Source organism: Cebus imitator, unplaced genomic scaffold, assembly GCF_001604975.1.
Source record: "Cebus imitator isolate Cc_AM_T3 unplaced genomic scaffold, Cebus_imitator-1.0 Scaffold35, whole genome shotgun sequence".
Lineage (NCBI taxonomy): Eukaryota > Metazoa > Chordata > Mammalia > Primates > Cebidae > Cebus > Cebus imitator.
This window is the reverse complement of record NW_016107350.1, coordinates 7,552,609-7,578,252: the sequence shown is the minus strand read 5'-3', so window position 1 is coordinate 7,578,252 and position 25,644 is coordinate 7,552,609. Positions and strand designations below refer to the sequence as shown.

The following is a 25,644-nucleotide window of genomic DNA, read 5'->3' as shown; positions in this document are numbered from 1 at the left end:
GAAGGGGGTATAGGGACGCCGAGAGAATTCCCCTCTCTTTAAAGTCATGACCTGCAAGTTGCCTGTACAACTTCCATTCACCTCCCACTGGCTGGAGCATGGAAACATGGCCATGCCTACCTGCAAGAGAGCCTAGGAAGCATAGTTCAATTGCTGCTGACCATCTAGCTGAAACTCAGAATTCTATTAACCAAAAAAAGAAAGGGAAGCTCAGTAGTTGAGAACAACCAACAGAATCTGCCCCAACAATTCTCTTTTTCATCCCTTACTTCATCAGTTTACATAAATTATAATTAAATTATGCAATTACAGTGAAAACAACCAGCACAAAGAGATTTGAGAATAAACACAACTGACTTAGTATGCACACAACTCAAATGGTAGAGGCAGTAGAGCAGGAGCAGGCAAACACTTTCTGTGAAGAGCCAGATAGTAAATACTGTTGGCTTTGTTGGCTATACAGCTCTGCCTCTGTAGCAAGAAGGCAGCCATAGACAATATGAAAATGAAAGAATATGGTTGTGATCCAATAAAACTTCATTTACAAAATCAGGCTGCAGGGTGGATTTGGGCCTAGGCATAGAAGCCTGCTAGTTCAGGGTGTCATAGGTTCAGACACATGGCTATATAAAGGTGATGAAAATCATGAATTCAGCAAGCTACTAGGAACTATTAAGAGGGCTTCTCTCTCTAATAGCACCTCCTATTTACTAAGCACACACCAAGTGCTAGGCAGGACATTAGGAGCTTTGTTATTACCTCTAATCCTCACAACAATCTGACAAGGTGGGTAAATGCCTCTATTTTCCAGATGAGAAAGCAGACACAGCCAAGAAAAGGCAACCAGGATCAGAACCCAGTCTGTCCAGCCTCACCCCACCAGCTTCCAAAGCCGGTTCTCTGCCAGGTGAAAGAAGCTGTTCCCAGAAGTTGGATGAGAAATTGTCCTTTAGCTAACAATAAGTGAAATAAATGCACACAATTTCCTGTCACAATACCGGCAAAGCTGCTATGTCACATTGGACGTGTAAGGTATTACAATGACAAAAGCTTTCCTCTGATCTTAAAATAGCCCCTGCCTAGCAGTTTACCCGGGCTTTAGCAAGGAAGCACCTAACCTTCAGATTTTCCCGGGTAAAGTTGCCAAGGTCATAAGCTTCACAACATTGGTAACTAATAGGGGGTAGGGGGGATCAAAGTCGAGGTGCCATCACATCACTGGCCACTTATAAGGTCTTTGAAAGTTTATCTAAATAAAGATTATCACGCTCCGTCCTCGTCTTGGGACAGGCATGTACCATTTCACCCTTGCCATGCATGGCAGACCACACTAATGTGTCGTATGTAGCACTCTTTCCAGAAATTTCCCAACAAGCCTTCATGAACCTAATAAGAGCTCCAGGCACTATTTCCAGTTTATAGGAGTTAGCACGAGAGAATGAAGCCATCAAACTCTCAACGCTTGCCTTATGGGACACAACAGCTTCCAATTTCCCCCCTACTGTGCCCCTAAAGAAAGGATTATCAGTTATCTCCTTTATCATCAGTGCCAATGTTCATTGTACCTTAGTTTATTGAGCAAATCTCTTCTTGTTTCAGCAAGCAAGCCAATTCATTCTAGGTTTATCATTTCGGCATTCATTTTATAATGTTGATCCCAAAGCCTTCCTGAGCACAAACAAATATGCTTCCAAAAGGAAGTTTTCACAATATTTCAGAATGGAGAAACTATGACTGAAGTCATGCATCATTTACCAATGGGGATATGTTGTAAGAAATGCATCATTAGGCTATTCTGTCATTGTGTGGACACCACAGAGTGTACTTACACAAACCCGGATGGGATAGCCTACCACACACCAAGGCTATAGGGTACAGACTATTGTTTGTACCTGTGCACACCTGTACAGCACACTAGTGTACTGGATACGGCAGGCAACTGTAACACAATGGTAAGTGTTTGTGCATCTAAACAGAGAAAAGGTAAAATAAAAATACAGAATAAAAGATACCAAACGGGGCCAGGTGCAGTGACTCACGCCGTAATCCCAATACTTTGGGAAGTCAAGACGGATGGACTGCTTGAGCTCAGGAGTTCAAGACCAGCCTGGGCAACATGGCGAAACCCCATCTCTACAAAAAATACAAAGATTAGCCAGGCATGGTGGTGCATGCCTGTTCTTGCAGCTACTCAGGAGGCTGAAGCAGGAGGATCACTTGAGACCAGGAGGTCAAGGTTGCAGTGAGCCAAGACTGGGCCACTGCCCTCCAGCCTGGGCAACACAGCGAGACCCTGTCTCAAAAAAAAAAAAAAAATGGTGTAGGATTGGAACTTTCTCTGAGTAAGTCAGTGGTAAGTGAATGTGAAGGCCTAGGACATTAATGTTCACTACTGTAGACTTTATAAACACTACACTTGCTGAGTTAAATTCTTCAAAAGTTTCTTTAATAGTTCCCTAGCTTACTTTATTTACTTTATAAACTTTTTTAAAACTGTTTGACTTGTAATAACACTTAGCCTAAAATACACATTGTATAGCTGTACAAAAATATTTTCTTTCTTTTATATCTTTATTTTACAAGCTTTTTACTATTTTTAATTTTTGATTTTTTTTTTTTACTTTTTAAACTTTTTTGTTAAAAACTAAGACACAAACACACACATTAGCCTAGGCCTACCCAGGGACAGGATGATGAAGACATCACCAGGTGACAGGGGTTTCTCCACTCCAGTGTAATCTAGGGAACCACTGTCATAAATGCAGCCATGTCCTAATGCAGCGTGTGACCATATTTAGAATTAATGTTCCATTTACTTCAATCGTGGAGTCTACTCCAGTCACTTTGGAGGGAAAATTATCCACCACTAATGTCTTAAGCTACTCCAGAAACATATATGTGCCACATAATTTGTGATTCCTGAAGAGAATGTTCTAAGCAGTAGAAACTAGTTTGTTTGTTTGTTTGTTTGTTTGTTTAGACGGAGTCTCCCACTGTCACCTAGGCTGGAGTGCAATGATATGATCTCGGCTTACTGCAACTTCCACCTTCCAGGTTCAAGCAGCTCTCCTGCCTCAGCATCCTGAGTGGCTGGGATTACAAGCATGCACCACCATGCCCGGCTAATTTTTTAATATATACTTTTAGTAGAGATGGGGTTTCACCATATTGACCAGGCTGGTCTCGAACTCCTGACATTGTGATCCGCCCTCAGCCTCCCAAAGTGCTGGGATTTCAGGCATGAGCCACCATGCCCAGCCCAGAAACTAGTAATTTCTAGGAAACATAAACACATTCATAACCCCCTTACCTTATCTAAAATTAAAGTGTATAGTTTTTAGAGGAATAATTTTAAGATTCTGCACTGATAGATGGGTTCGTTTTCTTTTCAAAATGAAGTACTTGCTTGCAATTCAACCAAAGTATCGCCATACAAAGTCGCTTCTTGAGTCAGAGTAATATTTGTGCCCAGCTACTTCTGTTTTGCCATTCCTGATGGTAATTACTATGTGACACTCATTCACCACCACCACCATCATGTGTGGGTGTCTGCCCACCTCTGGGAGTGCCAATCTTTACCCATAAAATACTTACATGTTGAGGACATAGGAATCCTTCGTAAATCACTGCTATCAGTGAGAGAGAACATTATGGGCTTTGATCCCTTCCATGATCTGTTCCCATATCAGGCACTTAACAACTGCAATTCTCCCTTCCAAAGCAAAGAATCTGCAGTCTGGTAAAGTCCCCACCCCTACCCCCACTGACACAACTAAGGGCCACAGAGCAACATCTTTAATACCCTCCATGGTAGTTACCCAGTGAGTAACAATTACACCTAGGGCAGGCCAACTCTGCAAAAGTGAGGCTGAAGCAGGACAGAGGTTGTGGCCTGGCCTGAAAGACCAAGGGAGCCTCCCTTTAAGACGATCGTTTCATCCGTCTCCCTAATGAGAGGGTGAGTTTGTCCATATAAAGTGGAGCAACACAACTGTCCTCTTGACATCTACACAGAGCCCATGGCCTCTCTCAGGGACCTTGGGACATTCCCTACATCACCGTTGCCCAACTTCTGCCTCAGGATGCTTTGTGACCTAGATGAACTGCAACGCATTGCTACATCCAGGTTTTGCCTCATGCCTTTATCAATTTGGGATTCAGAGACAGCTGGTGCCATGGTTTTAAGGAGGCAGTTCACTAGTGAGACAGTGCCAGGAGAGGAAAGAGAGAGATGAGAGAATGGGTGAATGAGAGAGTGAGGATGAACAAGATTATGAAAGAGGAATTAGAAAAACAATACAGAAAAGGGCCTATTAGGGTAGAATTGTCTGGCCTAATTTCATCTCCTTCACAAGAAGGCATTGGATGAGGTTATTCCCACTCAGGCCTAAGATAATGAAGCCAATATTCCCGCAGGAGGTCATGTGTGTTTTCCCATTCAGAGTTCACTAGTGGTTTCACAAGAACAGCTGACAAAATGTAAACAGTTTTAAAACTTTCAGACTGGGGCCTGAAGGTCTGTGTTCTGAGTCTTGGCAGCTCTTTCTGTACATTAAGAATATTGGTTGCAAGAGGACCAACCAGCCACAGAAACACACCAAACTCCCTGGATTTTAGTAGAAAGAGACATTTGATTGCTGAAGAAAATACTGATTGTCAAAGCAACAGAGAAGCATTGCAGGTGGCTTCCCTGCGTTCTCAAATGCAAAACTGAGGCAGTGTAGTTTTCTCTGTATCTCCAACCCTTAACTGACCTTCTCTGGAACAGAATTACTTTTGGTGCCCCAGTCTTAAGTTAAAAACTAGGCAAATGGGACATTTACTTTTCTCTGTTTCTTCAAAGGGGTGTGTGTGTGTGTGTGTGTGTGTGTGTGTGTGTGTGTAATTTGTGTGTGGCAAAGGCTATTGTGTCAGCCACGGGATGCATTTGTGCAATATACAAATGGTACCCCTTCATCCAGGAGATATGCCCCAACGCAGGGCACTCTGCTCCAAGGTCAGAGCCTGGGATGGATGGCAGCTCCAGCTGGCTTTCTCAGCTGGGTGCCTGAGTACACAACCTATACAACCACACAGAAAGGGAATATGAGGGTCTGACACTAAAGAACCTGAAGGGAAGAAGAATAACCTCATGTAGAAGATGACCATACAGGAGTGCATTCCAGAGAGTCCAACTCACTTGCCAGAGGAGAGCTGAAATTTTAGCTCCAAACCTCCAAATGGCTCAATCAGAAATGGAAATAGGACCAGTCAGAAGATTCAGTGTTCAAAAGACTAAACCAAACCAACCACACAAAAGACATACGCATGTCCTGAGCCTGAAATTCACCATGTGGGTACTCATTTCTCTGTAAGATGCACTGGGAAGACATCCTTGCTTTCCCCCTAAAGAGTAAATACTCTCACTCAGCACAGTCCGTGGCATGATATCAATGTTCACCTGGGTTAAAGCAATCCTAGGAAGGGTCAAAACAAGATGAACCAACCACAAAGAGCCCACAGACCCTCTAGAGCAGACTAACCAGAAAGGTACTCCAGAGCTGTTCAGGAAGTTGGGGCTTCTCCTGAAAAGGGACCCCAGGTAACTATGCATACCCACTAGAGGAGACCACCTCCTAGAGAGAGTGGGTAGACAGCATGTTAAGGACCTGCCCTATATATTATGTCTGGCAATCGGGATTTTCTCAAAAGGTAAACCACAGGTGGTTTGAGGTGTTTTCACTCGGCGTGGCCTATTTTGTATTGCTTAAGGAAATGTATAATGTAGGTGTTATTATTATTGTTAAAAACTACTTTTGAGGACTTAACAATGAGCTATTCACTAAAGTGAATATTTAATGTGGCTTACCATATTTAATCTATAAAACCTATAAAGTAGGGCAGATGACAAAATGAAATTCAGAGAAGGTAAGTAGCTTACCCCAGGTCACCTAGCCAGTACCTGGTGAGGCTGAGATTTGCAGCCAGGAGTAAAAACAGCATTGCATCATTCTAAAACTCATGCTCACAGTCAACCAAGAGAATGGTTAAAATGGTTCAAATGTTCAGTGTTTATGCTTTAAAATGCAACCTTCAATTAACTGGAAAGCTATTCATGTAGAAGAGCTTATTCATCAAGCAACTACGCATCATTCTGGTACAGAGAGAGGTCATTGGCCTGCAATTTTTTTTTTTTTTTTTTTTTTTTTCCTGGACAGAGTCTCTCTCTGTTGCCCAGGTTGGAGTGCAGTGGCACGATCTTGGCTCACTGCAGCCTCTACCTCCCAGGTTTAAGCAATTCTCCTACCTCAGCCTCCTGAATATCTGGGACTACAGGCATGTGCCGCCACACGTGGCTAATTTTTTTGTATTTTTTGTAGAGACGGGGTTTCACTATGTTAGTCAGGCTGGTTTTGAACTCCTAACCTCAAATGATCCACTGCCGCAGCCTCCCAAAGTCCTGGGATTACAGGTGTGAGCCACCACGCCCAGCCTGGCCTGCACTTTTTTTAAGAGCATGAGAGAGCACCAGATGGCAAGTACTACCAGAGATATCCTTTCCACTAACAACTGACAAAACTTTATAGCCATAAATATTAAGTAAAAATTTTTTCTCTTTCAGTTAGTTGTAAATTAAAGCCTAATTTCTTCAACATTCTTCCCAAGGGAAGAGTGGGCTGTATGTCCCCTCCCCTCTAATCAGCGCTCCTGGGCTGCCAGACCAATCGAATACGGTGGGAGTCGTGCTGTCCCAGCTTCTGGGCCCAGGCCTTAAGAAACAGGTGATCATAAAGGTGGGTCAACTCAAAGGACAGGACATGTTTGCAGGCATTTAAAAAATGCTTCCGAAGTGTCTAGATGCTACTGAAAAATGCTGGTGAGACAGAAAAGCAGCAAGCAAAATTGTACATATGAGATGCTTATTATAACTTTGCCAAGAAAATACATCCAGGAAGAACCAGAAGATGGCATAACAGTATTTTTTCAGGGCATTTAGATCACAGTCGATCTCTTTGCCTTTATATTTTTTCCCAGTACTATTTTTATCTTCCCAAATGAACAGCTATAACATCCTTTAGTGGGAAAATTGTTTAAAGAGACACTGTTTTTAAAATATACAAACAGTAGCGGATCAGACTTGCCCCTTACGCAAGACTTCATGCTCACATAGCTTCTGCAGGACTCAGATTAGCCCAGTGTAGAGAAACAGCAAGACACTCTGATGGATTTAGACAGACTTGCCATAAAGAGACGAAAGGCTGGGAATAAGGGGAAGCCCATACAGTTCGGCTTCTGTCCTGTCAGTCACCAGGCACAGACCCTCCCCATGGCCACCCATAGCAGCTGCAGCCCTCCTTGGGTATGGTAAACAGAGAGACCTTCAGCACATTTTAGGAACAGCAGCAGGGCATTAGTCACTCTGTGTTTATAAAACAGCAATCAGCTTTCACAGAGGTGTGATTCCAGGAAACTCACTGGGACACTGCAAGGGTTTAGGAAGCACACTTCTTATTAACCGGTGATTCAGATATCTCACACAAAACAAACTCAAAAAAACTCTCTTGCATCAAAAACAGACTGCATTGTTCTACATGTTCTTAATCAATTTTAAATATTAGCCCAGCTGGGTCAAAGTAGGATTTTAAAAGTGGTAAACGTTTTCCATATCTAAGAGATATTTTCCATGACTATGGTAGAAGAGTGGAAGAAAAATAAATAATTCCGTAGGTCAGGCACAGTGGCTCACGCCTGTAATCTCAGCACTTTGGGAGGCTGAGGCAGGTGGATCACGAGGTCAGGAGTTCAAGACCAGCCTGGCCAAGATGGTGAAACCCGGTCTCTAGTAAAAATACAAAAAAAAAAAATAGCCAGGCATGGTAGCGGACACCTGTAATCCCAGCTACTCAGGAGGCTGAGGTAGAGAATCGCTTCAGCCTGGGAGGTGGAGGTTGCAGTGAGCCAAAATCATGCCACTGCACTCCAGCCTGGGTGACAGAGTGAGACTCTGTCTCAAAAAAAAGAAAAGAAAAATAAATAATTCCTTCCACAAATATTTACTGAATGTCTATGATGCCTTAGAGATATATAAATGAAGGAGCTATAGCACAGTTAGAATTAAATGCTCACTCTTATCTTGGCCCACAATCAGTCTCTCATGAGACTGACTTCTGCAGGTTCATGAGAGCCAATATTTTGATTCTCTTTCCAGCTTCACTTTTTTTTTATTTTAATTTTAATTTTTAGTTCTGGAGTACACGTGCAGGATGTGCAGGTTTGTTATATAGGTAAATGTGTGCCGTGGTGGTTTGCTAAAACTATCAACCCATCCCCTAGGTATTAAGCCCAGCATGCATTAGCTACTTTTCCTAATGCTCTTCCTCTCCCCAACCTATCCCCAACAGGCCCCAGTGTGTCTTGTTCCCCTCCCTGTGTCCACATGTTCTCACTATTCAGTTCCCACTTATAAGTGAAAACATGTGGTGTTTGATTTTCTGTTCCCGCATTAGTTTGCTGAGGATAATGGCTTCCAGCTCCATCCATGCCCCTGCAAAGGACACAATCTCATTCCTTTTTATGGCTGCATAGTATTCCATGGTGTATACATACCACATTTTCTTTATCCAGTCTATCGTTGATGGGCATTTGGGTTGATTCCATGTCTTTGCTACTGTGAATAGTTCCAGCTCCACTTTTAGTGACCTCACATGGTGATGCAAAATCAACCACAGTGGGAGTATTTACACCATAGGAATCCGCAAATGGTAAAGATCAGGGCTTCCCTACCACAGAGAGCAGACTGCATGCCATTCACACACACCACTTCCTACAAGGCCCAGTGAAGGACTCCTGTGTACTTCTCCTACTTCAGCCACTCCCTCCTTTCTCCTTGGGTGCCAATCCTACTGGCCTTTCTGCGCCCACACTGCTCTTCCTTAAGTGCTAAACACACCCATGTCACCACATGACAGCTATATACGTGTCTAACTGCACAGGCTCCTCAGTAGTCAGACACTTGTCTTGGAATCACAGCTCCCTCTTCACGGCTGTGTGAACTTTGTTTACTTCACCTCTCTGTACCTGTTTCAAAACCAAAGGCCACTTACGACCTTTTCAAACATGCAAAAGCTGAAAGACACTGGCTCACAGGGATCCCAGCTGCACCCTGGTCAGACTCCTGCACAAGGCTTTTCTCCTCGTCACCCCATTTTTTAAAGAAATAGTATTGACAATAGGCTTTGTCAACAATGTAAAATGAAACCTAAAATCTGGCTAATCTGAATTATTAAAACAACTGGATATATTTAAGTCAATTTCTTTTAAACCTTCCAATAATAAAATTTAGTGCAATTAGGAATCACGTTTCGGCTTTAAAAGTGCTTTGGGGGTCTTATAGACAATAACTCTTCGTATATCCGGAACACGAATGTATGGCAGCCCAACCACTCCAGAGTCAAACGATCACAAAAATCCTGTGAGTAGCCAAAACTCGTATTACTAAGTTCCAGTTGTATGGGCTCAGTGGCCTTTGCAGACAAACTTTTCAGCCCTTACTGTATGATAGTCCAGCAGGATGTTTCCCAGGGTCCTGAACTCACAGGTGACATTCTGCTGTGAGTCCTCCCCCAGCCCCAGCCTGCACAACAGGTACTCTCCCAGGTGACCATTTTAACTTTCATTTCCTCAGCCCCTATTATCTGAAATACTCTTGCTTGCTTATTTTTCACATTGGGGTCTGTCTCTGCACCCAGGCTGGTACTCCGTGAGAGCAGGGGCCTGACATCACCCTAGCTCCTGGCACAGCAGCAGGGTGACATTGGAGGCGCCATAAAGCCCTACCAAGTGAAGCAATGAATGTGTGAATATGATGATCTGGGAAGCGCTTCCACAAGAAGATGCATGAAGAGTTTCGTCTTGGTGCCCAGGGTCCCTCTCCCTTTAGGACAGCTGGAACAGGGACAATCCCCCTTTCCACACCCCTCAGTTCAGGCTGTTGAAGACATTAGAGTTCCTCCCAGGCCCCGGCTCCAAGGTGGGCCAAGGAACCATTGCATAGCCAGCTGGTACACGCTGGCCAGGGTACAGGCTTCCTCCTATTTCTTGACCTTGGCTGCTGCCCTAGTCGCTGCCCCATTGTTCTTTCCTTCTTCTTGGGAACCTGAGGCTCCCTGTTTGGGCTTCTGTCTTCCTCGCCTGCTTCGAAGTGGCATTCAGGCTCACCCTTTCCCCTCACCTCTCAACCTTGGAAAAGGGCATGGTGTCTCCAGAGGCTCTTATTAAGACCATGTATTGCTGACAAAAGATAAACCACAAAAAGCAGGGGTTTCTCCTGGACCTGCCCCCTCTCTGGCCATTGGTTCACCAAGTCCATTTGGTGAATATCAAATGGTGCCTTGGGGCCACCAGACCAGGGCACACAGAGCAGTCTGCCCTGGATGCCTGCGCCCTACACCCGGATACACTTATGAAGCTGCTGAGATCCAGCTTCCACTGATTTTGTAAAACCCAAACTCAGATTTAGCTCACTGGTGGTTGCAGAGCAATCCACGTCACCAAGTGCCAAAATGGGACTAAAGTAACGTGAAAAAGTCTCAGTGTGAGACTCAACTAGAACCTGCTGCAATCCAGCTCTAAGAACATACTTTGTCAGTAAACAACTTCTAATAGCTGTTTCTCTTTCAGACAAGGCACCAAAAGACTTGTCCAATGGCATTTCATCTCACACTGAGCAAGAGTAAAATTCCTTTTCCATTGCAATCTTTTTTTTTTTTTTTTTTTTTTTTTTTGAGACAGAGTCTCACTCTGTCACCCAGGTTGGAGTGCAGCGGTCTGACTATGGCTCACTGCAATCTCCACTTCCCGGGCTCAGGTGATCCACCTCAGCCCCCCTGGTGCATACACCCAGCTAATTTTTTGTAGTTTTTGGAGGGACAGAGTCTCCCTATGTTGCCCAGTCTGGTCTCAAACCCTTGGACACAGGGGATTCTCCGGTCTTGGCCTTCCAAAGTGCTGGGATTACAGGCATGTGCCATGGCACCTGGCCAGTTGTAATCTTTTATTTCTAGCCTACGTCTAAACTTGCCCCTTGTCTGGGATGCCCCTTCTTTCTGCTAAGATAGGAGAAAAAACAAATATATGAAGTATGGCAAAGTATATTGTATAGAAAACCACCAACTGGTAAGAGCTTAAGTTATCTCATCAAAATAAAAACTACAGGTAGCAGGGAAAGGTGGCATAGGAATATCCTACCTCAAAGGACAGGGAGTCTCCCACTTTCAGTCCACTATATTACTAATCCTTGGTAATAATCATCATTGTATGTGTGTATAATATAGAGTTATGTTTGTATATATAGCTATATAATATCTACAGACTCTTTTCTGTTTACCCTTTTTAAGCAGCAAAGCATTCTTTGAAATTCTTTTTAGTATATATCACAAGCTGTTAGTTCAAAATATTTATCAGTAATTAATTACTACTTAATTGTGATAATATTGCATTTCATTAAAGCAACCTTAATCACATTTCTGCCAAATATCTCCCTCCTTTCAACCTCTAAAATGAGTAGGCTGCATAAATATTTATTGCACATATCAAATAACTTATCAATACATTCCATCCTACAAGTATGTATTCAAAATGCCTATTCTGCGCAAAATTCTATGCAGAGAGCTGGTGGGAACGCCTAGGTGCCAAGAGGAAAATAAAGGTCCTGCTTCCAGAAACGTCTAAATGTCATGGAGGGGATACATACAATACAATACAAGTAAATCCGCCATTTACATTTTTCTGGAAATGTTTTCTTAACCAGTTAACCCATATCCTACTCTGGGCACTTCTATAAATGTCACCTTTAAGTGCTTGATTTACTGTGTCATTTTATGTAGAAAGTTGTTTCACTGTTCAATTAAATGTCAATATAATGTTGATGTATTAGGAAGGAATCTGTAAGAAAACAGAAACTAGAAAACTAGAGAAAAGTAGCTTTAACAGACTTTATTACAATTGATTATAATCACTGCACACACAAACATGCCCCATATACCCGTGGCTGAAAGGGGATGCTTGTCTTTAATACAATGACAAAAAATATATTTTGGTGCCCTTGTTCCTAGAGAGTTACCAGTTTCCACTTTCTTTGGCAAGAAAATTGTCTGACTCCTTTTCTTATTTAATAATTTTCTGTCTACTTCATATCCAAATTTCAATGACCCCAATTTAAATTCCAGTGAAGGCATCTAACTGACTCATACAAATGTTCACAGCAACGTGGCTAAAATGTAGACTTTCACTTTGGGCACACAGTTATGCTCATATAACTAGGAATTAATGGCCTGCTTCCTTTCCCTTCTCCTGATCTCCCTCTTCTTAAAGTTAGATATTAATATAAGCAGTGATACAATTAATGTTCTGTAAAGGGAGCCCAAGTAATCACATTTTCAATAATAAGAACTATGGCTTTAACAAGTTTTACGATATCAAAATGGTATATTGGTCCAATGTTTAACCTTTAGAAATGCTTAACAGATCTTTCAAATGCAAAAGGTTTTAAAAAATGTTCAATAGCTTAGATTTCCAACAACCATCATCTAATGTTAAAAATTCACATCAAAACATTCAAGTAGATTCTACATTATGTACCGGGAAACATTTTTTTAAAAAAATCTCAGGCCATTACTTTCTGATTCAAGAAAAGCACTTACTGGTGTTAAGTTTTTAAGAGCACACTAAGTTATCTGTCTCTGGGGTTAGTTCATGCCAAAGAAAATTGTTTTCTAGAATTAAAGGATTACATCCTTAATATTTTTACATGTTCAACTACTTTTTAAATTAGTCATAATATTTTTTAAAAGATAACTAGCCAATGAAACAGACTGAAGAACAAGTAAGTATGCATATATCACAATTACCTTTTGCCTGGTCCAAAGTCTTCACCTTCAGGCATTTCTGCCCTTTAAAAATAACAGTGGTGAGGGCTGCAGCACCTGCCCACCGCAGGTAATGTGGCCAAACAGTAGTTTCTTTTCTACTCTAATGATGAATACCAGGAGGGAGAGAAACCCAGTAGAGACGTTCTTCCCTTTTCGGAAAAAAAGTGCTCCTCCCTTACTCAGAAAGTTGGTATTTACAAACTTCCAAAGCGCCTGCCTGCCTTGAATGAAGCAAGGAGCTGGGTTATTATCACTGCCCCCTTCTAAAAATAAATAGGTCACCTCTTACTCCCAGTACCGTGACAGGTGGCTGGAAGGGAGCTCTGCCCAGCTGCCCCACATTCTCCCTCCAGTCGTGTGAGAAGGTGTCCCTGCTCAGCCAGTAACCTTCATTGGATGACTTCACCTAGGCCCGCCTGCCCTTTCTCTTCCCTCAGCTTTTTTTTTTTTTTTTCCTGGCATGACCAGGCACCCACCTAAGGGTGGAGCAGCCACAGGGGGTTGAAACTTCACCCTGGGCGATCAAATCTCCTCCTTCGAGTCACAGGAGGGAGTTGCAGAGCAGAGAGCAAAACAGGCTGTACCTGTGAGGGTTGGCGGTTTGTTTGGGGAACATCTAGCCACTCAGCAAAAAGATCCCTCACTCAAAAAAGTTCAAAACAAAAGCCTTTAGGCAATGGGGTTTTGAGGGATATTGTTTTGTAAGAAAATCTTTCTTCGGGTCATGTAGATTTCTCAGCTCACCAGAAGCATGCACGCGAATGTTCATGTGTTCATCCGGGCAAAATGCTTTTCCCCAGGACTCCCCTGTCCTCAAGGGCAGCCTGACACTGGCATAGGGAGGACTGTGGGTCTGGATGTTTTCATAGCTTGGTTGTCACTGAAGAGGGGCGATCCTTCATTTGCTTTTTTAAAAGAGTATGACAAAAATCACTTCAAGTCTTGCTCTCAGAAAGGCCAGAAGAAATATTATTGAGATTCCTTTAGGAATATATCCTGAAAGCTTTGGACAAAAAGTTGAAGCTATTTTTTTTTTCTTGACTAGGAATATTAGGGATGGCAGAAAGCAAGATCTAATTATTAAGAAACAATATTCTTTTCAAAATGTGTTGCCAGGTGCTCTGGCTCAGGTCTGTTGTTCCAGCACTGTGGGAAGCTGAGCTAGGAGGATCATTTGAGCCCAAGAGTTCAATATCAGCCTGGGCAACACAGTGAGACCCTATCTCTACAAAAAATAAAATTAGCTGGACCTGATGGCATGCTCCTGTGATCCCAGAAACTTGGGACGCTGAGGTAAGACAATTGCTTGAACTCCACAGGTGGAGGCTGCAGTGAGCCAAGGTTGTACCACTGCACTCCAGCCTGGGTGACACAGCAAGACCCTGTTTCTTTAAAAAAGTAAAATAAAATAAATTTTAAAAATTAAAAAATAAAAATCTGTGTATTGCATTGTTATATTATAACTAATCCTAGCATGTTATCTGTATCTAATGTATGTTTTACTTTTTTTTAGTTTTTGTTTTTGAGACAGAGTTTCCCTCTTGTTGCCAAGGCTGGAGTGCAATGGCGTGATCTCAGCTCACTGCAACCTCCACCTCCAGGGTTCTAGTGATTCTTCTGCTTCAGACTCCCTAGTAGTTGGGGTTACAGGTGCCCACCACCATGCCTAATTTTTTGTATTTTTAGTAGAGACACGGTTTCACTATGGTGGCCAGGCTGGTCTCAAACTCCTGACCTCAGGTGATCCACCTGCCTCAGCCACCCAAAGTGCTGGGATTACGGGGGTAAGCCACCATGCCCAGCTTATTTTACCATTTATATCTGTCAGAGACTTTCTACTACATTAAAGAAATGAAACATCAAAACAAATAATATACTTATCTGCTTTCTTTTGGATAGTGTTAAGTTATTCTGTGATGTATGCATCTCACAATTAATAATTCCTTAAAACATTTAATATTTTACACAAGATACTTCAAAGTCTAAGGTGAAGGAGGTGTGGTTACAACAGACACACACCTGAAATACCAGGAACTTGAAAGAAAACAGTCATAGACTGAGCTCTGAAGATCGGGGTGTGTGAGAGCCTCTCAGAGGCAGAGCAGTGTGCTACGCTATTAGAAATTCTATGTTTTTAAATAACTGAAAAGTTGAAATGCTGAAAATATAATATTTTGGCACTTGAATAAAACCTTATCAGCTGGGTGCAGTGGCTCACACTGGTGATCCCAGCACTTTGGGAGGCTGTGGCAGGTGGATGGCCTGAGGTCAGGAGATCAAGACCAGCCTGGCCAACATGGTGAAATCTGAGTCTATTAAAAATACAAAAATTAGCCAGGCATGGCGGTTAATGCCTGTAAGTCCAGCTACTCAGGAGGCTGAAGCAGGAGAATCGCTTGAGCCTGGGAGGCAGAGGTTGCAATGAGCCAAGATTCCACCGCTGTACTCCAGTCTGGGCAACAGAGCAAGACCCTGTCTCAAAAACGAAAACAAAAGCAAAAAAAAAAAAAAAACCTTATCAACACAAAAAGCTAATTCTCTTATCTAACTTTCAGTTCTGATCATTCTGTCCCATGAATTTTACTTTTTCTTTCTCCTAAGCTTCTAGTTTGCTATTTCTTGAATACCTGAACATAACTGTCATTGATCTTAGCTACTGGTTACCACAGAACTGAATATATCCCTGAGACCTGCCTCTCAGTTGTAAAAGTTGATGACCTGACTCAGTGCTGTAACAGACGAATTAGCTATTACCAACAGGAAATATTTACTATTACAGACAGTTCTCAACTTAGGATGGCTCACCTTATCATTGTTTGACTTTACGGTGGTGCAAAAACAATACACTTTCAGCAGAAACTGAGCAAGAAATTTTGAATTTGGATCTTTTTCTGGGCTAGTGACATGTGCTGGGGTACTCTCTTGTGAAGCTGGGCTGTAGCCATGAGCCACAGCTCCTGGTCAGCCCCACAATCACGAGGGTGAGCAGCCGGCACTCTGCAGTGAGCTGTGTTGCTGGCTGCTTCTGCCCAACCACAGACTGATGTAAGTGTCCTGAGCATGTTCAAGGTAGGCTGGGTTAGCTTTGATGTTCAGGAGGCTAGGTGGATTAAATGTACTTTCAACCTTAGTATTTTCAACTTAGGATGGGTTTCTCAGGCCGTAACCCCATGGTAGTTCAAGGAGCACCAATACTTTGTTTTAGTGCTCCTTCATGCATGTTAAAATTGCTCGTTCCAACCATGGAGTCCCCTTCACATATATTTGTGGTAATCTGTATTAGTCCAGCCTCATATTACTATAAAGAAATACCTGAGATGGGTAATTTATAAAGAAAAGAGGTTTAATTGGCTCATGGATCTGCAGGCTGTACAGGAAGCATGGCTGGCATCTGCTCGGCTTTTGGGGAGGCCTCAGGAAACTTACAATCATGGCGGAATGGGAAGAGAGAGCAGGTACCTCACATGGCCAAAGCTGGAGCAAGAGAAAGAGTGACAGGGAAGGGGCCACACACCATTAAACAACCAGATTCTGTGAGGACTCACTCACTAGGACAGTATGAAGCGGGTATGGTGCTAAATCATTCATGAGAACTCCAGCCCCATGATCCCCTCACCTCCCAGCAGGCCCCAGCTCCAACACTGGGAATCACAATTCAGTATGAGATTCAGTAGGGACACAGATCCAAACCACACCAGAGGGAAAACAAGGACAGCATAGATAACAGACCTTGAGTGTAGCTACACAAATGACAAGTGTCCCTCCACTGAGGGCCTAAAATGGCTTCTTCACCCAGATGGCACCTTTCACCCTGCTAGAGACTAAGGTGCTAAGGGTTTGCTCATTGTTGCTGACCTGAAATCTACTAGACGTCCAGAACTTAAGGACTCACGGAATTCAGATGCGGGAGAGATCCTGAGTGCCACTGAAGTGATCACCAAGATTTTTAGTGCCGAAACTGTGGCACAGCAAAGCCAAGTGACTTGTGGGTGACAGAGTCAGGAGTCACCTCCAGGTCGCTGTACCTTGGCTGGGCGTCCTTCCACTCCAGCAGAGCCCACACATGCTGCAGAAGCCCAAAGGGGCAAACACCTCCACATTTTAAATTTTCCTATATATACTCTCTTTCCAAATGTATGTCCATTTAATATTAGTAATATACTTTAAATGAGCATTTTTATTCTCCTTTGCAATTTCATCATATAGTATGCCCTGGAAAAATCACTGCCACTTCAAACCCAAATGTTCACCTTTCTTGACACCTTTTTCCCCTTCACATAACCATCAGTCTTTGAGAAGCTGTGTTTGGTAAGAAAAAAAAAAAAAGTGTTGGCTGAAGGAATACAAGAAAGAAAATTGAAGCAAACCCTCCACCCACTGACTCAAGAGTCTAAGAATTCCCCATCTCCACCTTCCATAGCCCAGCAAAAACTCCCAATGTCACCAATACAGAATTTGTTGCCCAGGAAAACTCACAGTATGTATTATGCACTTTGCAAAAGTGAAAAAAGGTATGAAACTAGTATCAAACCCAAGATATTTCTGGAACAAAGTGGAAGAAGACATTTTTCTTCTTAGATCAGACAAAAAAAACCACGCACACACACACTCAAACAAAAATCAAAAGATCAAATGAGCACGTATGCACGTGGTGTAAATGACGCCATCGATAATGGCAATCTGATGAATAATGAATATGTGTAGCACAATGCTGAGGGAGAGGTGGTACCCACTCTCTCACCACCTGGTTGGTGGAACCACACTTAGACTTGTCCTAGATCAGTAGCTTTCAAAGCAATACAAACTTTTTTCCCCAAAATACTATGTTATAGCAAATCTTAATATATAAAAGATACAACCACCAACCCAAGGGTTCCCCAGGTTTAAATGGGGGCAGGTCACTGACACATGTTCTCAATCCCTGCAAAGAGAGCCCCGACTCAGGTCCTTGGAAACCCAGAGTTCCTCAGGCTGCAGTGGCAAGCAGTGTCCCGCCTCATCTGGACAGCCAGTGGGAGAAAGCAGAACCTTTTTCTCAGTCTCTTCTTAGAATAATTAGATCAGACTTAACCCAGTTGCCCATTTTATCTTTTTAACTCTTTTTAAGCTTAGCACGTGGAGTGTTTTCCTCAAAGCTCCTTTTAGCCCAAAACAGCCAGGACACTCACACCAACACCCTGAGCCTCTGAAGCTTCCCTGCCCCTGAGCTCTTCTGTGGGCCGCCTCCATTCTCAGTCTAGAAATATCACTGTAGTCACCCTATTTCCCAGTCGGCCGGGGACAGTACCCAGGTGCACCTCTTGTCCTGGTACAACTATTAACAGGCCCCTCTCCGTGTCTCTAGATAGGCCATAAAGTTGTAGCGTCATGCAACGTATCACTATTTGCTTACCCTGCATAGTCAGAACTTTGATTTCGCTCAGTGTGTTATGGTCTCAGGACCAACAACTGGAACCATGTCTTTGCCACAGACCATCACTTTGGCCAGCATGAGCTTCTCATCCGTTTCCTGTCCAGCCTGTGCCTGCTGCCTGACCCTGTTGTGGGTTAGCCTGTGCCTCCCAAAAAGCTATGCTGAGGCCGAGCTATCTGGAAAGCATGGCCTGGACACAGCGGACTGCAGCCATCCAGGGGATGCTGGAAGATAGGCCAGCCCCACTGGGAGAGAAGGCCAGGAGAGCAGGACATGGACTTCCAAAGGCAATGCTGGGGAGGAGTGAGGAAAGACAGAAAGACAGGTGAAGAGTCACAGCCTGCAAGGGCGGTATCCTGCCCCAGCCTACTTTGTCATGCTCATCTCTATGGCGGTGTGCTTAATGTCCTTTCTAATCAATAGTTGTTTTAAGAAAAGTTCACTGACTGCTGCTATTAGGATGGTGCAAAAGTAACTGTGGTTTTTGCTGTTAGAAGTAATTTAAATTAATTTAAAATAACTTTTAAGTTGCTAGATTTAGTGGTTAATGACCATTTGCAAACATGATGCAAAGTGTGAAGTCTGTGAGAACCCATCTGCCCCTCATTTGTGGCTTCATTCCAGGAAGGGTGGGGTGATGGCAGGTGGAGAAGAAGAGCAGGAAGTGGCAGGGAATTCAGAGGACAGGAGTAGCCTCGGGAAACACTGGGGGCGGGACGGCGGGGGGGAGCTTGGTGACAGCTTAGGAATGCCAGAGAAATAACTGCAGGAAACAGGGCAGGGCTCAAACCCCAGGCCTCGGCCAGGGCCACTGAGTTGTTCTGCATCAAGTCCTGCGTTTACTGAGACTCCTTCCATTGCACGGAACGCGGTCTTTATAAATTCTGGTTTGTGACTCCCTCTCAGGAGTCTTGTGGGTCACCTGGAACCGGTTTTATTCCTACTTCTTTCCTCATGCCTCTTCTCCTTAAAACTTCATTGCTATGCCTCTGATATGAAGCCACTTTCCTTCTCTATCTGTCCTACTTCCCATCCTTCTCCCCTCCCATCCTACCTTCCAAATCCCTCAGAACCTCTCTAAAACATTCACCCCCACAGTTTAAACACTTGTAAAATCCAAATTCCCTAGGGGGTCAGCATTGCCAGCTGGTTCAAGCTGCCCTTCGCAGAATTCCCCTGTTCCTGAAATGATCTTCCTGTGGCTTTCTTATTTAAAGCTGTCTTCTAAGGTGATGTGGCATGTGCATTTCAGGGGTGAAGCTCCTTGACAGAGAATCTTTGGTTCCGAGGCACTGAGAACAAATCGTCGTAGCAAAAGAGCTCTGGCTCAAGTCTCGCTGCTCTTAGCCAACATCAGGAAGTGGAATTTTTCAAAGTCCACACACCACAGAGACAAAGCGCTTTGTGGACAGTAGGGACAGGAGTGAATCAACAAGGGTGGCCCACAGCTCTCACCTTATCTCCTGAGTTTAAAAGCACAATGCAACACGGGGGCAATTACATATAACCTTCTGTTTAACTATGGGCTCTGTTACACGTTGATCTTCCTTATTATTGCACTGTGCTGATGTCAACTTTAAATGATTTCAGTCCTTAAATAGCAACTGATAAGATGCTTCTTTGTTATACATTTACCTGGTAATTTTTGGATAAGTCGAATTGAACAGGAGCCTTTGCAGCTTCACAGCTCTGGAAGTGAATCAGCATTTCCATATTCACTTCGGGGGTGTGGGCCAGCGGACCAGAACACCACCACTGGGCACCCTTTGCCATGTGCCATCTGACGGCCTTGTGGCCTTGGCTATATGATCTTCGTCTGCTAAGCCAGCCTTGAAGGGGGATGAGAGATTTCAGACACTGAAAGGACTTCTCCCCCAAGCAATGGGGCTTGGGAAATTGGGGGATGGTTTCTGGGCCACCATCCTGTGGTGTCTAGGCATTTTCCAAAAGGAAGCAGCTCCTGGATAAGCATTTGCTACCAGAATAAGCTGAGCACCATGCTAATCTTGGTACATGGAAAAAAGAAGGCCTTGACTTATGAGCTCTCAGAACTGCTTCTTAGGAAGGGCGGATGCCTCCAGTAACCTACTGAGCTTTCGTTTCCTCATTGCCTCAAGCACTGTCTGGAGATAAACCACATGTTGGAGGGGCACAGTTTATCATCTGTCCTCTGGGAAACATGGGGTTATCTCCTTCAGGCCCCCTCAGGGCTCTATATGATGTAGCAACTTGAAGGTATCCAGTAAGTGGTTTCATGTTTGTTGGGGTATGAGCAAAACACATTCAATAACTAGAAAAAGTCATGAGCTTTAAAAACAGAGTAAAACAAACCCAAAACTTGAATCCTAAAGACTCTCAGAAGAGAAAGTGGATCCAATAAGACTCTGACGGTGTTACTCCCCAATCTCCCGTCTCCACGCTAATTCCTCATGAGGAGTTTCCTCCAGCATCCAGCAGCCCTCTCCTATGGGCAGACACAAAGTTGCTTTATGTTAATAATTTTTTTTGAAATAATATTGGGGACAGGTGCAGTGGCTCATGTTTGTAATCCCAATACTTGGAGAGGCTAAGGTGGGAGGATCGCTTGAGCCCTGAAGTTCGAAACCAGCCTGGGAAACATAGTGGGGCCCTGTCTCTACAAAAATTTAAAAGAGTTAGCTAAGTATGGCAGCACAAGCCTGTAGTCCCAGGTCTTCAGGAGGCTGATATGGGAGGATCGCTTGCGCTGAGGCAGGCGAGGCTGCAGTAAGTTGTGATTGCACCACTATACTCCAGCCTGGGAGGAAGGGAGAGAGGAAGGGAGGAAAGGAAGAAGGGAGGGAGGGAGGGAGGGAAGGAAGAAGGGAGGGAGGGAGGGAGGGAGGGAAGCAGGATTTACATAAGAGTTACAAAGACAGCTCCTAATCTCTCTCACCCAGTTTTGCCCATGTTAACATTTTACATTACCATGGCACATTTGTAGAAGCTGAAAACCATTGGTATACTATGAACTAAATTCCGGACTTTGTACTTCGCTAGTTTTTTGGTTGGCTTTTTTCACTTTATCCCTGCCAGGATACCTGGATACCTGGATACTGAACCACGCTGCATTCCATCTTGGTATCAGCTTGGTCTCTTGTGGTCTATGAGAATGACCTGGCCTTTCCTCAGTTATCATGGCCTTCACAGCTCTGAGGAGTGCCAGGGGTGTTCTGCAGAGATTCACCACTTTGGAGTTGTCTGATGTTTTTCTCATCATTAGGCTGAGATTGTGGGTTTGGAGTAGAAACCACAAGGTGAAGTGCCCCTCTCATCACATCACACGGTGGTCTCATGATGTCCAAATGGCATCTCACAGGTGTTGTTAACTCGATCACTTGGATAAAGTAGTTTGCCAAGTTTGCAACTGTAAAGTTATTATTTTTCCCTTTCCATCCTCCACTCTTTGAAAGCAAGTCACTAAATCCAATCCAAGAGGGAGGGAGTGTGGCGCAAGGGACAGGACTCTCACTCCTGAGCAGGGGCATATCAATGTACAGCATCTGGACACTTACAAGGAAGACCTGCCTCTCCCCTCCCCCCAGCTTACTAATACTTGTGTGTACAATCATTTATTTCCATCAGTGAGGACTCGCGTTTACCGGATAATTTGGGCACTAATCCAGTGCTCTGTGATTTTCATGCTCACACTGTTCCAGCCACAAACTTGTTCTTGCCTCCCCTTTCTGTTGACTCCTCCTCCAACCCCAGGCGATCTGAAGGGGCCACCTCTCTGCCCTCTCAGCAGGGTTCCCCTCAACTTGTCCAACCCTATCCTGCCTTCCAGCTGAGCTCAGCCTTAACCACAGACCAACCAGTCCCCTCCAAGATGATCACACTTCCTTCCCAGCCAGCATCAGCCCAGCCAACAGGCAACACCAGCAATGAACGCAGAGTCTGAGTCTGAGCTGAGCTGACCAACAGGGCAACATCTGTGCCCCAGTGTCCACCTCCACCAACACATGTAAGAAGGGGCGACGTGTGCTCCTGATGCTGTGAGCATCTCCACTGCAGTGAGCCGTGTGAATCATTTCCAGCGTGCTCCTGTGAAAGCCGTGAGCAACAGCCTGCCATCTCCCCCTCACTTTGATAAAATCTCCAAAACTTAAACCACATCCAGATTTCCTTTCCATGTGTGCCACTAGTCCTTACCTTTCATGTTTCTTTCCTATTTTGAGTGCTAGAGGAAGTCCAAGTTTCAAAAATAGAAAGGAGGCTTGGCTTCTTCACATTCAGCTACTTTTAGCATCAAACCATGGCAACGCCATACACACAATCCATCATACATTTTCATGGTGGATTCACACTGCCAGACACTGCTTTCGGCCTCCTGATTTATAACCAATGAGAATTTGCTTCCATCAAATGTGGTTTTGTATTATTTTTAACAAGACAATGAAATCGCAAGTTGTGTTGAACGCTGCAGAGGGCAGGGGCCTGTTTAACGCTCCTGCTACTCCAGCTTCTGTGTCTTTCCCAAGCAGTTAAAATCTCAACATCATCCCAGGCCTAAATGTAAGTGAAGAGGAAGGGATGTGCGTGTCAGAGCTGTACAAGAGGCCAGGAAACAACATGGGCTTGCCCACACCTGCAGGCGGCTGTGCACAGGGGCACACTGTGCCAACCTGAGTCCTCCGGAATGCTCAGGTCCCCTTCTCCCCTCCCTCCCAGGGAAGTGCAGCTGGCCTCATGTGAGGAGATGGACAGGGAGGCCCTACCAACAACGGGAAACCACTGTTCCTAGGTTCTTCACAATGCACCAGTTACAAACCCTAAAGGCATAAGCAACGCTCCTCTTGAGCAAGTCAGCTGGGAAACACCTTCATTGGATGAGTTGGAGTCTTCCTCTGCCCTGCCTGAAAGTCATGGGCCCACAGCTATAGGTCCCCAGACAAACACTGCAGCAATTTTAGCAAAACTGGGGGATGGAGACTCAGCAGACACTGGGTTCCTAGGGGTATTAGGGTTCTTTGGGAAAGGAGAATGAATAGGATGTATATACAGAGAGACAGGGGTTTATTTTAAAGAAACGACTTATGTGACTGTGAAAGCCTGCAATCTGCAGGGTAGGTCAACAGGCTGAAAATTCCAGAAGTTGCCGTTTTGAGTCTGAGGGCAGTCTGCAGACAGAATTCCATTCAAGGGACCTGAGTCTTTGCTCTTAGGGCCTTCATGTAATTGGATGAGGCCCATTCACATTGTGGAAGGTAATCTGCCCTACTCAAAGTGCTCTGACTTAACCACGTTGATCACATCTAAAAAACACCTTTACATCTACACTGTGTGTGACCAAACAATGAGGTGCCATGGCCTGGGCAAGCTGACATGAATCTAACCATCACACTAGGGAGATCTCCCGATGACCATGGAGGGCCATTGCTGTGGGTATCAAATTGCTCAGGGAGATTCTGTAGAAAAACATTTCATTTCCAAGAAAAATCAATCAGTCTTGATCCACAGGCATGCCTCTGAGCAAATAAGAAAATATCCAGTCTCATTGGTTCATTCTTCACATACTTACTGGGGGTGTATTCTGTGCAATCTCATGTGACTTAACAAGTCACAGGACCAGTGTCAACTGCCTTAGTCACCAGGCAAGGCTAAAGCAGGAAGGAGGCTTTGAGACCCTATTCTCAGAGGCTTCCCCCACCCATGCATTACATGGGAAAATGTAGATTCAAAAAGAGATGTTCCAGGAATAACTATAAAGGCCCTGAGTCTATAATCCCAGCACCTTGGGAGGCCAAGGCGGGTCACAGGGTCAAGAGATTGAGACCATCCTGGCCAAACATGGTGAAACCCTGTCTCTACTAAAAATACTAAAATTAGCTGGGCGTGGTGGTGCACACCTGTAGTCCCAGCTACTCAGGAGGCTGAGGCAGGAGAATCACTTGAACCTGGTAGAAGTTGCAGTGAGCCGAGATCACACCACTGCACTCCAGCCTGGCAAGAGAGTGAGACTTCGTCAAAAAACAAAAAAACACCCTAAGTCAGGAGTCAAACTGGCATATTCCAAAAGTAGGGTCTGGAACTTAATAAGGCAGCAGCATAATTAAGAAGACAGTGACAGGAAGAGATGAGTCAGGCCCAAGGTTTTAATTTTGTTTAATAAATACACGTCAGTTACTGTGAGTCCGACGCTGTTCTAACATTTCTACAGATCTTAATCCATTATGATCATCAATATCAGCATATTACAAACATATTTCTAATTCTATTTCTAATTGAATATTCAGAATATTAGAATATTAGAAAGGGACTTTTATGACCCCATGGTGGGTTCTGTGATGCACACCACCAGTTCCCCCTTACGCAATGAAGGACTTCCTCCTTCAGCTGCAGGAATGCTGCAGAGGATGCCACACAGCTGTTAGTCCTTTGTGGGTACCGTCTTTGCTGCAGACAACTAACACCCCAATGTCTCACTTCCTCCTAGGGTTAGCCAGTGACTGGTCAGCACAGGGGTATGGAAGACTGGCTTCCTTGTGGCAATTTGGGACAACTCTGAGACATGTTGGCTGAGGCATTTGTTGGGACTGCAACACAGCTCAGCTTCTCCCTTGTCCATGGCTGCTTCCTTTTCCTTCCCTCCTTGGTGCTGATGCCAAGAGCATCCCTTGTTAGATTTGTTGACCTCCAACTCAGAATTTGCTTACTGGAAAACCTTAGAAATGGGGTCAAAGCATTTAAGTCACTTGGCCGAAATCACAGAGCTGGTAAATTGGGGAACTGGGATTTGAACCTAGGCCCTCTGGCTCTAGGGTGGAGCTCCAAACCACCAAGTCAGCCTGCTCCCCCAGGCCAGCCGGGCCACACTGCTCAGGGTTTTACAAGGCTGTGTGCAATTGAAATGCCACCTCATACATCTGAACACAAAGCAAAGTTTTCCTTTGCTTTTCTTAAAATTATCTTTCAAAAAAAGTAGGTACCCATGTGTTTGTGATCTAACAAAAGCTGACATATACCAGGGCCATACACTCTATTTATTTTGAATTTAAAAGTTCTGGGGAAGGAAGAATGGCTGAAATGGCATCAGTGCTAGTTTGGAGCCTTTTAGATGTCACAGAAGTTGCCTTACAGAATTGATAAAAATCATAATAATAATAATAATGAGAAGAAAGTTTATTACACGTCTCATAATTCTTTCTGGGGGTGTGACCTTACAACTGAAAAGGCTAAGTGTCATTGTAAATAGCCTTGCAAAAGTTTCTTCAAAAAGTATTAATAACATAGTAAGTGGTTGTGTGATAAAGACTGATCAAAATAGCTATTCATAGCTTAGTACAATTTCTAGGGACTCTAATT

The 25,644-nt window shown here is 44.0% G+C and overlaps 1 protein-coding gene across 3 annotated transcripts in view; it reads right to left on the bottom strand.

Moving 5' to 3' along the window:
• Nucleotides 1-25,644, bottom strand: part of RETREG1 (reticulophagy regulator 1) — a 141,342-nt gene that overhangs the window by 24,758 nt on the left and 90,940 nt on the right. Inside the window, exon 1 of one of the 3 annotated variants that reach the window (XM_017524659.2) lies at nucleotides 12,888-13,301. The exons of the other annotated variants lie outside the window; for them this stretch is intronic. Within the exon in view, the coding sequence (XP_017380148.1) occupies nucleotides 12,888-12,922 (35 nt within the window). The 5' untranslated portion in view covers nucleotides 12,923-13,301. Of the gene's footprint in view, nucleotides 1-12,887; nucleotides 13,302-25,644 lie in introns of those variants that run through there. 3 annotated transcript variants of the gene reach the window in all.